This window comes from Entelurus aequoreus, linkage group LG10 (assembly GCF_033978785.1).
Source record: "Entelurus aequoreus isolate RoL-2023_Sb linkage group LG10, RoL_Eaeq_v1.1, whole genome shotgun sequence".
NCBI classification, from domain to species: domain Eukaryota; kingdom Metazoa; phylum Chordata; class Actinopteri; order Syngnathiformes; family Syngnathidae; genus Entelurus; species Entelurus aequoreus.
The window spans coordinates 40,705,101-40,721,972 of NC_084740.1; the positions used below are offsets into that span (position 1 = coordinate 40,705,101).

At 44.6% G+C, this 16,872-nt stretch overlaps 1 protein-coding gene across 1 annotated transcript in view; it reads left to right on the forward strand.

The window, feature by feature from the left end:
• The window catches only part of st14a (ST14 transmembrane serine protease matriptase a), a 74,328-nt gene that overhangs the window by 31,699 nt on the left and 25,757 nt on the right, over window positions 1-16,872 (forward strand). The window contains exons 5-10 of the mRNA XM_062060864.1: window positions 4,285-4,355; window positions 9,088-9,254; window positions 9,331-9,366; window positions 9,431-9,665; window positions 15,721-15,863; window positions 15,948-16,051. Coding sequence (XP_061916848.1) covers window positions 4,285-4,355; window positions 9,088-9,254; window positions 9,331-9,366; window positions 9,431-9,665; window positions 15,721-15,863; window positions 15,948-16,051 — 756 coding nt within the window. The remainder of the gene's footprint in view (window positions 1-4,284; window positions 4,356-9,087; window positions 9,255-9,330; window positions 9,367-9,430; window positions 9,666-15,720; window positions 15,864-15,947; window positions 16,052-16,872) is intronic.

A 16,872-nucleotide genomic window follows, 5' to 3' on the forward strand; every position in this document is an offset into this window, starting at 1 on the left:
CCTGTCACACTGATGTCCATCTTGTGCCCCGTCACACTGATGTCCATCTTGTGCCCCGTCACACTTTTGTCCATTTTGTGCCCCCGTCACACTCGTGTCCATCTTGTGCCCCTGTCACACTGATGTCCATCTTGTGCCCCGTCACACTGATGTCCATCTTGTGCCCCGTCACACTTTTGTCCATTTTGTGCCCCCGTCACATTCGTGTCCATCTTGTTCCCCCGTCACACTTTTGTCCATCTTGTGCCCCCGTCACACTCGTGTCCATCTTGTGCCCCCGTCACATTTTTCTCCATCTTGTGCCCCCGTCACACTGGCGTTCATCTTGTGCCCCCGTCACACTGGTGTCCATCTTGTGCCCCCGTCAAACTTTTGTCCATCTTGTGCCCCCATCACACTCTTGTCCATTTTGTGCCCCCGTCACACTCTTGTCCATCTTGTGCCCCCGTCACACTCTTGTCCATTTTGTGCCCCCGTCACACTTTTGTCCATCTTGTGCCCCCGTCACACTCTTGTCCATCTTGTGCCCCCGTCAAACTTTTGTCCATCTTGTCCCCCCGTCACACTCTTGTCCATCTTGTGCCCCCGTCAAACTTTTGTCCATCTTGTGCCCCGTCACACTCGTGTCCATCTTGTGCCCCCGTCACACTTGTGTCCACCTTGTGCCCCCGTCACACTTTTGTCCATCTTGTGCCCCCGTCACACTCTTGTCCATCTTGTGCCCCCGTCACACTCTTGTCCATTTTGTGCCCCCATCACACTCTTGTCCATCTTGTGCCCCCGTCAAACTTTTGTCCATCTTGTGCCCCCGTCACACTGGCATCCATCTTGTGCCCCCGTCACACTTTTGTCCATCTTGTGCCCCCGTCACACTTTTGTCCATCTTGTGCCCCCGTCACACTTGTGTCCACCTTGTGCCCCCGTCACACTTGTGTCCACCTTGTGCCCCCGTCACACTCGTGTCCATCTGGTGCCCCCGTCACACTTTTGTGCATTTTGTGCCCCCGTCACACTTTTGTCCATCTTGTGCCCCCGTCACACTTGTGTCCACCTTGTGCCCCCGTCACACTCGTGTCCATCTTGTGCCCCCGTCACACTGGCATCCATCTTGTGCCCCCGTCACACTGGTGTCCATCTTGTTCCCCCGTCACACTCTTGTCCATCTTGTGCCCCCGTCACACTCTTGTCCATCTTGTGCCCCCGTCCCACTCTTGTCCATCTTGTGCCCCCGTCACACTTTTGTCCATCTTGTGCCCCCGTCACTCTGGTGTCCATCTTGTTCCCCCGTCACACTCTTGTCCATCTTGTGCCCCCGTCAAACTTTTGTCCATCTTGTGCCCCCGTCACACTTTTGTCCATCTTGTGCCCCGTCACACTCGTGTCCATCTTGTGCCCCCGTCACACTTTTGTCCATCTTGTGCCCCTGTCACACTTGTGTCCACCTTGTGCCCCCGTCACACTGGCATCCATCTTGTGCCCCCGTCACACTCGTGTCCATCTTGTGCCCCCGTCACACTTTTGTGCATTTTGTGCCCCCGTCACACTTTTGTCCATCTTGTGCCCCCGTCACACTTGTGTCCACCTTGTGCCCCCGTCACACTCGTGTCCATCTTGTGCCCCCGTCACACTGGCATCCATCTTGCGCCCCCGTCACACTTTTGTCCATCTTGTGCCCCCGTCACTCTGGTGTCCATCTTGTGCCCCCGTCACACTTGTGTCCATTTTGTGCCCCCGTCACACTCGTGTCCATCTTGTGCCCCCGTCACACTCGTGCCCATCTTGTGCCCCCGTCACACTGTTGTCCATCTTGTGCCCCCGTCACACTCGTGCCCATCTTGTGTCCCCGTCACACTTGTGTCCATCTTGTGCCCCTGTCACACTCGTGTCCATCTTGTTCCCCCGTCACACTGGTGTCCATCTTGTGCCCCCGTCACACTTTTGTCTACCTTGTGCCCCCGTCACACTTGTGTCCATCTTGTGCCCGCGTCACACTTTTTTCCATCTTGTGCCCCCGTCACACTTGTGTCCATCTTGTGCCCCCGTCACACTGGTGTCCACCTTGTGCCCCTGTCACACTCGTGTCCATTTTGTGCCCCCGTCACACTCGTGTCCATCTTGTGCCCCCGTCACACTGGTGTCCACCTTGTGCCCCTGTCACACTCGTGTCCATTTTGTTCCCCCCGTCACACTCGTGTCCATCTTGTGCCCCGTCACACTTTTGTCCATCTTGTGCCCCCGTCACTCTGGTGTCCATCTTGTTCCCCCGTCACACTTGTGTCCATTTTGTGCCCCCGTCACACTTTTGTCCATCTTGTGCCCCCGTCACACTCGTGTCCATCTTGTGCCCCCGTCACCCTTGTGTCCCCGTCACACTGGTGTCCATCTTGTGCCCCCGTCACACTCGTGTAGATCTTGTGCCCCCGTCTCACTCGTGTCCATCTTGTGCCCCCGTCACACTGGCGTCCATCTTGTGCCCCCGTCACACTTGTGTCCATCTTGTGCCCCCGTCACACTCATGTCCATCTTGTGCCCCCGTCACCCTTGTGTCCCCGTCACACTGGTGTCCATCTTGTGCCCCCGTCACACTCGTGTCCATCTTGTGCCCCCGTCACACTGGTTTCCATCTTGTGCCCCCGTCACACTCGTGTAGATCTTGTGCCCCCGTCACACTCGTGTCCATCTTGTGCCCCCGTCACACTGGTTTCCATCTTGTGCCCCCGTCACACTCGTGTAGATCTTGTGCCCCCGTCACACTCGTGTCCATCTTGTGCCCCCGTCACACTGGTGTCCATCTTGTGCCCCCGTCACACTTTTGTCTACCTTGTGCCCCCGTCACACTTGTGTCCATCTTGTGCCCGCGTCACACTTTTTTCCATCTTGTGCCCCCGTCACACTTGTGTCCATCTTGTGCCCCCGTCACACTGGTGTCCACCTTGTGCCCCTGTCACACTCGTGTCCATTTTGTGCCCCCGTCACACTCGTGTCCATCTTGTGCCCCCGTCACACTGGTGTCCACCTTGTGCCCCTGTCACACTCGTGTCCATTTTGTGCCCCCGTCACACTCGTGTCCATCTTGTGCCCCATCACACTTTTGTCCATCTTGTGCCCCCGTCACTCTGGTGTCCATCTTGTGCCCCCGTCACACTTGTGTCCATTTTGTGCCCCCGTCACACTTTTGTCCATCTTGTGCCCCCGTCACACTCGTGTCCATCTTGTGCCCCCGTCACCCTTGTGTCCCCGTCACACTGGTGTCCATCTTGTGCCCCCGTCACACTCGTGTCCATCTTGTGCCCCCGTCACACTCGTGTAGATCTTGTGCCCCCGTCACACTCGTGTCCATCTTGTGCCCCCGTCACACTTTTGTCCACCTTGTGCCCCCGTCACACTTGTGTCCATCTTGTGCCCCCGTCACACTGGCGTCCATCTTGTGCCCCCGTCACACTTGTGTCCATCTTGTGCCCCCGTCACACTCATGTCCATCTTGTGCCCCCGTCACTCTTGTGTCCCCGTCACACTGGTGTCCATCTTGTGCCCCCGTCACACTCGTGTCCATCTTGTGCCCCCGTCACACTGGTTTCCATCTTGTGCCCCCGTCACACTCGTGTAGATCTTGTGCCCCCGTCACACTCGTGTCCATCTTGTGCCCCCGTCACACTCGTGTAGATCTTGTGCCCCCGTCACACTCGTGTCCATCTTGTTCCCCCGTCACACTTTTGTCCACCTTGTGCCCCCGTCACACTTGTGTCCATCTTGTGCCCCTGTCACACTGGCGTCCATCTTGTGCCCCCGTCACACTTGTGTCCATCTTGTGCCCCCGTCACACTCGTGTCCATCTTGTGCCCCCGTTACCCTTGTGTCCCTGTCACACTGGTGTCCATCTTGTGCCCCCGTCACACTTTTGTCCATCTTGTGTCCCCGTCACACTGGTGTCCATCTTGTGCCCCCGTCACACTCGTGTAGATCTTGTGCCCCCGTCACACTCGTGTCCATCTTGTGCCCCCGTCACACTTTTGTCCATCTTGTGCCCCCGTCACACTTTTGTCCATCTTGTGCCCCCGTCACACTGGCGTCCATCTTGTGCCCCCGTCACACTTGTGTCCATCTTGTGCCCCCGTCACACTCGTGTCCATCTTGTGCCCCCGTCACACTTGTGTCCATCTTGTGCCCCCGTCACACTGGCGTCCATCTTGTGCCCCCGTCACACTTGTGTCCATCTTGTGCCCCCGTCACACTCGTGTCCATCTTGTGCCCCCGTCACACTGGTGTCCATCTTGTGTCTTGCAGCTGACAACTCTCTACAGCAAAAGTCCGCAGCTGTCCAAATACTACGTGGGCTCCTCAGTGCAGGCCTTCAGGTACTTTCATCATTCCATTGTCTTGTGAAGATTGACATACAAAGAGAAAATTGAACAGAAGTCTTCCTGTGATCATTTCTTTCCAAAGTTAGATAAAGACAAAAGTCACTTTGCATTATTTTGCCATGACGCATGTGCATATAATTTTAAAAAGCCTATAAACAAATCTTTAGTATTGGGGCGTCTGATCCGATTGGATATTAGTCTGTATCAGATATTATACGTGCTTGCATGTGAAATGTGCGATATGTGCGATACAAGCAGTCCTGCGGCGTGCTTACTTGTGTGTAATATCATGTGCGATACAAGCAGTCCTACGGCCTGCTTACTTGTGTGTGATATAATGTGCAATACAAGCAGTCTTGCAGCCTGTTTACTTGTGTGTGATATCATATGTGATACAAGCAGTCCTACGGCCTGCTTACTTGTGTGTGATATCATGTGCGATACAAGCAGTCATGCAGCGTGTTTACTTGTGTTTTATATCATGTGCGATACAAGCAGTCTTGCAGCCTGTTTACTTGTGTGTAATATCATGTGTGATACAAGCAGTCCTACGGCCTGCTTACATGTGTGTGATATCATGTGCGATACAAGCAGTCTTGCAACCTGTTTACTTGTGTGTGATATCATATGTGATACAAGCAGTCCTACGGCCTGCTTACTTGTGTGTGATATCATGTGCGATACAAGCAGTCCTGCAGCCTGTTTAATTTGTATGATATCATGTGCGATACAAGCAGTCCTACGGCGTGCTTACTTGTGTGTGATGTCATGTGCGATACAAGCAGTCCCTACAGCGTGCTTACTTGTGTATGATATCATGTGCGATACAAGCAGTCCTACGGCGTGCTTACTTGTGTGTGATGTCATGTGCGATACAAGCAGTCCCTACAGCGTGCTTACTTGTGTATGATATCATGTGCGATACAAGCAGTCCTACGGCGTGCTTACTTATGTGTGATGTCATGTGCGATACAAGCAGTCTTGCAGCGTGTTTAGTTATGTACTGTTGTGTAAATATACCGTATATTCCGAACTATAGAGCGCACCGGTATAGAAGAAAAACTTATTTTCCATATATTAGCCGCACCGGACCATAAGTCGCAGATATATATTTTGTGAGTTATTTACACAGAAATATATTTGGAAAGTTTATTTACATACCTTAATTGTTTCCAAACGGTGTCTGTAACACGGCAGTAAAACGGCTGGTCAAACAAAACAGAAGTCATAGCCATGGACCCGGTAGCTTCGGCAGCTAGCTCTCCGATCAGCTAAACGGACTCAATAACTCCACAGGTGACATTTTGGTGAATTTAATGAGGAGTTTGTGAACCTGAAACGATACAAAAAGAATGCCATTGTAAGGTAATAATACTAACACAGACAATCGTAAACGTGTTAGAATATTAGCTAATACTAACGACGCTAGCTTGATTACATTTACACAATTATGCAGGAAAACACTCCTACAGATGTCACACATGGGACGGTTTAGTAAGTAAGAATTATTTTAGTTATATTGTAAAACTTACAAACGTTGCTTAGAGTGATGAATGAAGAATCCTTACGAGTAGAAACGCTATGGACGGTTAGAAGACGGAACAGCACTTCCACTTCTGGTTCAAAGCCCTAAACAGCAGGGAACTCTGTAGAACATTTTACCAGCAGCACCTGCAGTGAGCAATCTTGTCCAAAAGATGGCGCCGTATCAGTGCCTGTGTTTTATGAAAACTAGTTGCATTATGGCCCTCGGCAAAGAAAAATCCATAACTGTATAAGCCGCAGGGTTCAAAGCGTAGGAAAAAAGTAGTGGCTAATTTCCAGTAATGTTTTTTTTGCATAGTCAGATATTTGTATGCAGTACATGCAATTTTTCTGTCAAAATTGAAGGAGCAGACATACTTTTATTGATGCAAAGTATTAGAGTTTGGCACCACACTGCAAAAACTGAATTCTAAGTAAGATGAAATAACTCAAATAAGGGTGATATTTGCTTATTTATTTATCCCCCAACGTTGCCCTCGACACTCTGACCCCGTATTTAAGCGACTGTGTCACAAACCTGGGGGTAAAGTTCGACTCTGATTTTAAATTTGAAAAACAAATCAGCAGCGTCGTTCAAAAAAGCTTTTATCAATTACGCCAAATAGCGAAAGTGAAACCGCTTCTATCAGGACATGATCTTGAGAATTTAATCCACGCCTTTATCTCGACTCGTTTAGACTACTGCAATGCCCTGTATGTAGGCATTAGCCAGGCCTCCCTCGCCCGCCTGCAGCTCATGCAGAACTCTGCTGCTCGTCTGCTAACACAGACCCGCAGACGTGAGCACATCACCCCTATATTAGCGTCCCTTCACTGGCTCCCTGTGCGTTACAGAATCAACTTTAAACTCCTTTTATTTGTTTTTAAATGTCTAAACAACCTCGCGCCAACATATCTCTCCGACCTCCTTCAGCCTTACTGACCCACCCGATCCCTAAGATCAGCCGATCAGCTGCTACTGACGGTCCCGGACACAAGGCTGAAGCTTAGAGGTGACAGAGCTTTCGCCGCTGCTGCTCCCAAGCTCTGGAACGACCTACCTCTGAGTGTTAGACAAGCCTCCTCTCTTCCTGTTTTTAAATCTCTCTTAAAAACATACTTTTATTCCATGGCTTTTAACACTGAGTGATACCCATCCTGCAATGGCGCCCCATAATACACCTGCTGTGAACCTGTTTTTATGTTTTATTTATTTTATCTATTTATTTTTTATCGTGTTCTGTTTGTGTTGTGTTGTGTTTCCTCGGTACTCATATTATCTTTTAACCTGCCCATTGTACAGCACTTTGGCTACCCCTGTGGTAAGTTTTAAATGTGCTTTATAAATAAAGTTGATTTGATTTGATATGATTTATTTTCTGTCAGATAAGATAATTCTTAACACTAAGCCGATTTTATGTTAGTGTTTTACTTGTTTTAAGGGTTTTGGTCCTAAATGATCTCAGTAAGATATTACAGCTTGTTGCTGAGATTTGATGACCTATATCAGGGGTCACCAACGTGGTGCCCGCGGGCACCAGGTAGCCCGTAAGGACCAGATGAGTCGCCCGCTGGCTTGTTCTAAAAATAGCTCAAATAACAGCACTTACCAGTGAGATGCCTGTATTTTTTAAATTTGATTTATTTACTAGCAAGCTGGTCTCGCTTTGCCCGACATTTTTAATTCTAAGAGAGACAAAACTCAAATAGAATTTGAAAATTTAAGAAAATATTTTAAAGACTTGGTCTTCACTTGTTTAAATAAATTCATTATTTTTTTTACTTTGCTTCTTATAACTTTCAGAAAGACAATTTTAGAGAAAAAATACAACCTTAAAAATGATTTTAGGATTTTTAAACACATATACCTTTTTGCCTTTTAAATCCCTTCCTCTTCTTTCCTGACAATTTAAATAAATTTTTTTATTGTAAAGGATAATAGATACATTTTAATTTAATTCTTCATTTTAGCTTCTGTTATTTCAACGAAGAATATTTGTGAAATATTTCTTCAAACTTATTATGATTAAAATTCAAAAAAAATATTCTGGCAAATCTAGAAAATCTGTAGAATCAAATTTAAATCTTATTTCAAAGTCTTTTGAATTTCTTTTAAAAATTTTGTTCTGGAAAATCTAGAAGAAATAATAATTTGTCTTTGTTAGAAATATAGCTTGGTCCAATTTGTTATATATTCTAACAAAGTGTAGATTGGATTTTAACCTATTTAAAACATGTCATCAAAATTCTAAAATTAATCTTAATCAGGAAAAATTACTAATGATGTTCCATAAATTATTTTTTAATTTTTTCAAAAAGATTCAAATTAGCTAGTTTTTCGCTTCTTTTTTTTGGTTGAATTTTGAATTTTAAAGAGTCGAAGTTGAAGATAAACTATGTTTCAAAATGTAATTGTAATTTTTTTCGTGTTTTCTCCTCTTTTAAACCATTCAATTAAGTGTGAATATCATTAATTATTAATAATAACATAGAGTTAAAGGTAAATTGAGCAAATTGGCTATTTCTGGCAATTTATTCAAGTGTGTATCAAACTGGTAGCCCTTCGCATTAATCAGTACCCAATAAGTAACTCTTGGTTTCAAAAAGGTTGGTGACCCCTGACCTATATTGAGTAAAACATGCTTGAAACTAGAATATCAACTGTTGCAAAGCTGTGTCATCAACACTCACAAGCATAAAAGTAATAATTTCTTATTTCAAGCATGAGAAAAAAAAATCATGACTTTGACACAATTGTGTCTCATAATTAAAACAGGTGACGGCCAAAAAGACTTTGCTGTTTTATTTTCAATGAAACAAGAGAAAATACGTACTCATATTATAGTTATTAGTGAGAATATACTTATTTTAAGGTATTTTTGGGTTCATTGAGGTTAGCTAATTTTACTAGTTTTGGAAAGTCTTGACAAGCCAAATTTTCTTGATCTATTGGCAGATAATTTTGCTTGGTTCAAATAAAATACCCCTCATTTTTATTTTATTTTTTCTTGTTTTTGAACACTGACTTTTTGCAGTGCAGTTGTATTAGATTACCGAGTGAGACGCGGGAAACACTTCCTGTATTTCACTTTCAATGCGAGCCTCTGTAGCGTCGTCCTATTGTGTGGAGGAAGTGAGCGGAAGCTCCAAATGTATTGTTGCCGTTAGCGACCTCCTCAACCAATCATGTCTCCTGTCCCAGCGAGGGCAGCGTCATCGCCTACTACTTGTCGGAGTTCAACGTTCCCACTGGCCAGGAGGCGGCGGTGGACAGCGCCATGTGCTCCATGGACAAACTGGTGGACAAGGAGCAGCGCAGCGTCTACAGACCCGGGAACTCCCTGCTCCTGGAAGACGTGGTGTCCTCAGGTTTGGGTTTGCAAACCTCTAACTAACCCTTCCACGCAGGACGGTGGTAACGTGTGTCTTTTGTCGCCCTGTGCAGAAGTTGATTCCAGACTGACCTCCACACAATTCAGCCGTAAGTGTCTGTTAGTCGACGTCGGCGCGTTCAAGTCTCACGTCCATCTTCTGTCCCCTCTCAGGGTTCTTCAGGTTCTCCGAGCACACCAGGAGCGACCACATCGGCGAGATCAAGTCCCCCGGCTTCCCCGACAGCTCCTACCCGCCCAACACCTTCATCCAGTGGCAGCTGCGGGCGGACCCCAACTACGTCATCAAGCTGGACTTTGACACTCTCAACTTGGAGGAGAACTGCAACAACGACTTTGTGAAGATCTACAACTCCCTGGTGGCCATCGAGGCCAGCGTCCTGCAAGAGTGAGTCAGAAGCCGTGTGCCTCTATTTGCCCTTTCAAAGCGGGGTCCAGAACGGGACCACGTGAACGGGACCACGTGAACGGTAGTCACGAGGCGGGAAGAAGGAGTGGTTATCCTGCTCTAATGGGGGCTAAATTAAAGGCCTACTGAAATGATTTTTTTAAATTTAAACGGGAATAGCAGATCCATTCTGTGTCATACTTGATCATTTCGCGATATTGCCATATTTTTGCTGAAAGGATTTAGTAGAAAAAATCGACGATTTTGTTTGCAACTTTTGCTCGCTGATAAAAAAAAACCTTTCCCCTACCGGAAGTAGCGTGACGTCACAAGCGGTAGTGCTGCTCACAATTCCCCGTTGTTTACATGGAGTGAGAGATATTCGGAGCGAGAAAGCGACGATTACCCCGTTAATTTGAGCGAGGATGAAAGATTAGTGGATGAGGAACGTTAGAGTGACGGACTAGAATGCAGTTCAAGAGATATCGTTTTTCGCTCTGACCGTAACTTAGGTACAAGCTGGCTCATTGGAATCCACACTCTCTCCTTTTTCTATTGTGGATCACGGATTTGTATTTTAAACCACCTCGGATACTATATCCTCTTGAAAATGAGAGACGAGAAGGCGAAATGGACATTCACAGTGACTTTTATCTCCACGACAATACATCGACGAAGCTCTTTAGCATGAGCTAACATGATAGCATCTGTCTCAAATGCAGATAGAAACAAAATAAATAAATCCCTGACTGGAAGGATAGACAGAAGATCAACAATACTACTATCAGGAGACACCGAACCAAACACTGGACATGTAAATACACGGTTAATGCTGTGCCGCCTGTCGAAGCCTGGCAATGCTGTTGCTAACGACGCTAACCTAGCAACGGGACCTCGTCAGAGCTATGATAAAAACATTAGCGCTCCACCTACGCCAGCCAGCCCTCATCTGCTCAACACCCGTGCTCACCTGCGTTCCAGCGATCGACGATGCGGTCGGCGGCCCGGAGACGTAGGAAGTCAAGGTGAGGTCGCCGGCGCTAGCGTCTGCTATACAACAAAGTCCTCCTTGTTGTGTTGCTACAGCCAGCCGCTAATACACCGATCCCACCTACAATGTTCTTCTTTGCAGCCTCCATTGTTCATTAAACAAATTGCAAAAGATTCACCAACACAGATGTCCAGAATAGTGTGGAATTTTGTTGAAGAAAACAGAGTGTCCAATAGGGTCCAAACACTTCCGTGGACCTCGTGACGTCACGCGCATACGTCATCCTCCAAAGGCGTTTTGAACTGGAAGTTACCCGGGAAATTTAAAATTGCACTTTATAAGTTAACCCGGCCGTATTGGCATGTGTTGCAATGTTAAGATTTCATCATTGATGTATAAACTATCACACTGCGTGGTCGGTAGTAGTGGCTTTCAGTAGGCCTTTAATTCATAAGTCGGTAGAAAAAGTCCCAACAACAACACAGAAGTCCCTGGTCAAGCTCCAATGCGAGGTGCATTCATGAACCCCGTAATTATGAGTCTCTTTTTTTGCACATTTTGCGTTCCGTATTATTGCAGTAATCATGACAATTAATTGTGGGTTTTATTTCTCATTTCTCAAAGTGGCATTTCCTTTAGATGTCTTGTTTTTTCTACTTGAATCTCACAAAAATGAACCAAAAAAATAGTGTTTTTCCATTTTTTTAAGTACCGCTTGGGGACCTTTTTTAGCCACGGGTGTCAAATTCCGCTTGTAACGGTGAATATGTAGAAATATACAGTAAATGTTACACAATTTACAGACAGGCAACTATTTTTGAGTAGGTTTCACTAGCAGAGTGATGGATCATTTAATTGCTTTGAAATCATAAATCGAGGTGACGAGCAGATTTTTATTTTTGATCAACAAAAAAAAAATGTTTGGACCTTCTTGTTGCATGATCGCATATTTTTACATATGGAGTTGCTTCAAGAACATTTTTCTGTCAAAAACTGACAGAACGAATACATTTACTCGGAAAGTGCTTTATTATTTCCACCCTTTGGCAGGCCAATTTAAATTACGTAGCAGGCCATGTTAAAGATGACGTGCGGAACCACTAAAAGAATTTGGCGGACCACCTTAAAAGGTGTGGAGGGCCATTTTATAAATGACGTGTCGAGCAACATTAAATGACAAGTCAGGCCACCTAAATGATGTGGCGGACCATGTTAAATGATGTGGCGGACCATGTTAAATGATGTGGCGGTCCACATAAAATGATGTGCCAGACCACTAGAATAATGTGGCAGGCCATTTTAAATACCACATACAGTAAAATGAGTCAGCAAGCTACATTATAAATGACGTGTCTGGCAACATTAAATGACAAGGCAGGCCACATAAATGATGTGGCCTGCAAAAAGTAGTGGACTTGAAGTGGGTGTGGCATGGATGATTGTTTGGCGCCCAATAAAAGACTTAATGGAGGATTCTTCAGTCAGCAGATGTTAAAGCAGCATAAATCTACTGGAGCACATTAGATGACATGCCAGACCACTAAAATTATGTAGCGGGCCACTTTAAATGATGTGGATTACCGCCTTAAGTAATGTGGTGGACCACTAAAATGAAGTGGCAGGTTAACTGAACATTAAATGACAAGGCAGGCCACATAAATGACGTGGCGGACCACATTAGATGACATGCCAGACCACTAAAATAATGTAGCGGGCCACTTTAAATGATATGGCTTACCGCCTTAAGTAATGTGGTGGACCACTAAAATGAAGTGGCAGGTTAACTGAACATTAAATGACAAGGCAGGCCACATAAATGACGTGGCGGACCACATTAGATGACATGCCAGACCACTAAAATAATGTGGCAGGCCACATAAATGACGTGGCGGACCACATTAGATGACATGCCAGACCACTAAAATAATGTGGCAGGCCACATAAAGTGTGGCAGGCCACATTAGATGACATGCCAGACCACTAAAATAATGTGGCAGGCCACATAAATGATGTGGCCGGACCACATTCGATGACATGCCAGACCACTAAAATAATGTAGCGGGCCACTTTAAATGATGTGGCTTACCGCCTTAAGTAATGTGGTGGACCACTAAAATGAAGTGGCAGGTTAACTGAACATTAAATGACAAGGCAGGCCACATAAATGACGTGGCGGACCACATTAGATGACATGCCAGACCACTAAAATAATGTGGCGGGCCACATAAATGACGTGGCGGACCACATTAGATGACATGCCAGACCACTAAAATAATGTGGCAGGCCACATAAATGATGTGGCTTACCGCCTTAAGTAATGTGGTGGACCACTAAAATGAAGTGGCAGGTTAACTGAACATTAAATGACAAGGCAGGCCACATAAATGATGTGGGGGACCACATTAGATGACATGCCAGACCACTAAAATAATGTGGCAGGCCACATAAATGACGTGGCGGACCACATTAGATGACATGCCAGACCACTAAAATAATGTAGCGGGCCAATTTAAATGATGTGGCTTACCGCCTTAAGTAATGTGGTGGACCACTAAAATGAAGTGGCAGGTTAACTGAACATTAAATGACAAGGCAGGCCACATAAATGACGTGGCGGACCACATTAGATGACATGCTTGACCACTAAAATAATGTAGCGGGCCACTTTAAATGATGTGGCTTACCGCCTTAAGTAATGTGGTGGACCACTAAAATGAAGTGGCAAGTTAACTGAATATTAAATGACAAGACGGGCCAGATTAAAAAACGTGACGGGCCAAGTTAATTGATGCGGCAGGTTAATTTAACATGAGACGACAAGGCAGGCCATATTAAGTAAACTGGCAGTCCTCTTTAAATAATGTGGCGGGCCAAATTAATTGATGTGGCGGCCCGCATTAAATGACAAGCCAGACCACTAAAATAATGTTGCAGGCCACATAAAATGATATGGCGAACCACATTATAAATGACGTGTCGGGCAGCATTAAATGACAAGGCAGGCCACATAAATGATTTGGTGGACCACATTACATGACAGGCCAGGCCACTAAAACAATCTAGCGGGCCACTTTAAATGATGTGGCTTACCGCCTTAAGTAATGTGGTGGACCATTAAAATGAATTGGCAGGTTAATTTAACATCAGACGACAAGCCGGGTCAAATAAAATAACCTGGCGGTCCTCAATAAATGATGTAGTAGGCTAATTTAAATGATGTGGCAAACCACATAAAATGTTGTGCCGGACCGCTAAAATAATGTCGTGGACCACGGTAAATGATGTGACGGGCCACATTATAAATGACGTGTCGGGCAATATCCAATAAAAAGGCAGGCCACATTAAAATAATGTGCCAGACCCCTAAAATGATGTGGCAGGCCAATTTAAATGAAGTGACAAACCACATTAAATGATGTGCCAAACCCCTAAAATGTGTGGCAGGCCATTTTAATAGAAGTGACAAACCACAGACCAGACCCCTAAAATTATGTAGCAGGTCAGTTTAAATGAAGTGACAAACCACGTAAAATGATGTGCCAGACCACGTAAAATAACGTGGCGGACCACGTTAAATTATGTGCCAGACCACTAAAAAATGTGGCAGGCCAATTTAAATAATGTGGCGGACCACATAAACTGACTTGCCAGACCGCTAGAATAATATAGCAGGCCACGTTAAATGAAGGGGCAGACCACATTAAATAATGTGACGGACCACTAAAATAAGGTGGCATGTTAATTTACCATCAGACGACAAGGCAGGCCACATTAAATAATGTGACGGACCACTAAAATAAAGTGACATGTTAATTTACCATCAGACGACAAGGCAGGCCATATTAAATAATGTGACGGACCACTAAAATAAAGTGGCATGTTAATTTACCATCAGACGACAAGGCAGGCCACTTGAAATAATGTGACGGACCACTAAAATAAAGTGGCATGTTAATTTACCATCAGGCGACAAGGCAGGCCATTTAAATAATTTGGCGGACCACTAAAATAAAATGGCAGGTTAATTTAACATCAGACGACAAGGTGGGCCACATTAAATAATGTGACGGACCACTAAAATAAAGTGGCATGTTAAATTACCATCAGACGACAAGGCAGGCCACTTAAATAATTTGGCGGACCTCTAAAATAAAATGGCAGGTTAATTTAACATCAGACGACAAGGTGGGCCACATTAAATAATGTGACGGACCACTAAAATAAAGTGGCATGTTAATTTACCATCAGACGACAAGGCAGGCCACATTAAATAATTTGGCGGACCACTAAAATAAAATGGCAGGTTAATTTAACATCAGACGACAAGGTGGGCCAAATTAAATAATGTGACGGACCACTAAAATAAAGTGGCATGTTAATTTACCATCAGACGACAAGGCAGGCCACATTAAATAATTTGGCGGACCACTAAAATAAAATGGCAGGTTAATTTAACATCAGACGACAAGGTGGGCCACATTAAATAATGTGACTGACCACTAAAATAAAGTGGCATGTTAATTTACCATCAGACGACAAGGCAGGCCACTTAAATAATTTGGCAGACCACTAAAATAAAATGGCAGGTTAATTTAACATCAGACGACAAGGTGGGCCACATTAATTAAATAATCTGGCAGTCCTCTTTAAATAATGTGGCTGGCCAAACTATCTCGTGCGCACGAGAAACTTTTTATAAAGTTATAAAAAATAAAAAAAACATTTTATAATTAAAACATTTTTTTTTAAGACATGTATCTCATGCACACGAGAAACTTTTTATAAAGTTATAAAAAATAAAAATAAACATTTTATAATTTTAAAAAACATTTTTTTAAGACATGTATCTCATGCACTCGAGAAACTTTTTATAAAGTTATAAAAAATTAAAATAAACATTTTATAATTTTAAAAAACATTTTTTTAAGACATGTATCTCGTGCACACGAGAAATGTCCCCCATGTCCCTTTAGGGGCTCCATACGTTTATCTTGACACATGTGATGATTTCTAAAGTGACCACATCCTCACATCCTGATCCAAGTCCTGACGCTCTGTCCACAGGATGTGCGGCTACTACTCGCCCAGCGAGCCCCTCACCTTTATGTCCTCCAGCAACGTCATGCTGGTCACCATGGCTACCAACGAAAAGAACAACTACCCGGGCTTCAGGGCGCAGGTCTCGCAGGTGCGGCAAGGCAGAGCAGGTAGGAAAGGGCGCCGGGCTCGTCGTGGGGGGGGGGGGGGGGTGACGCAAACGTGTCCCTGAGATTGTCTCCCTCTCCACGCAGACACTACGTGTGGCGGCCAGCTGACGGGGGACAAAGGCAGGTTCATGTCCCCCAACTTCCCCAACTACTACCCGCCTCGGACCTCCTGCCACTGGTCCATACAGGTAACATCAAAGGATAAGTCATAGGGGTGGCCGAAAAAAAAGATTTTTGATTCTTAACTAATTTATGAGCTATATTGATAACAATAAGCAAAGGAGCCTGCCTGCAAGAGCTGATATCTTACACTTATTTCAAGAAGTATATCTCAGATTTTTTGATTTGTATTTATTACAATATATTTATGAGTAAATTGGTTTGAAGGTGTTCTGATTAGAAGAAAGAAATACATATATGTGTATATATATATATATATATGTGTATATATATATATATATATATATATGTATATATATATATATGTGTATATATATATATATGTGTATATATATGTATATATGTATGTGTATGTATGTATATATACAGTATATATGTATGTGTATGTATGTGTATATATGTATGTGTATGTATGTGTATATATATATATATATATATATATATATATATATATATACACACCGTTCAAAAGTTTGGGGTCACCCAAACAATTTTGTGGAATAGCCTTCATTTCTAAGAACAAGAATAGACTGTCGAGTTTCAGATGAAAGTTCTCTTTTTCTGGCCATTTTGAGCGTTTAATTGACCCCACAAATGTGATGCTCCAGAAACTCAATCTGCTCAAAGGAAGGTCAGTTTTGTAGCTTCTGTAACGAGCTAAACTGTTTTCAGATGTGTGAACATGATTGCACAAGGGTTTTCTAATCATCAATTAGCCTTCTGAGCCAATGAGCAAACACATTGTACCATTAGAACACTGGAGTGATAGTTGCTGGAAATGGGCCTCTATACACCTATGTAGATATTGCACCAAAAAGCAGACATTTGC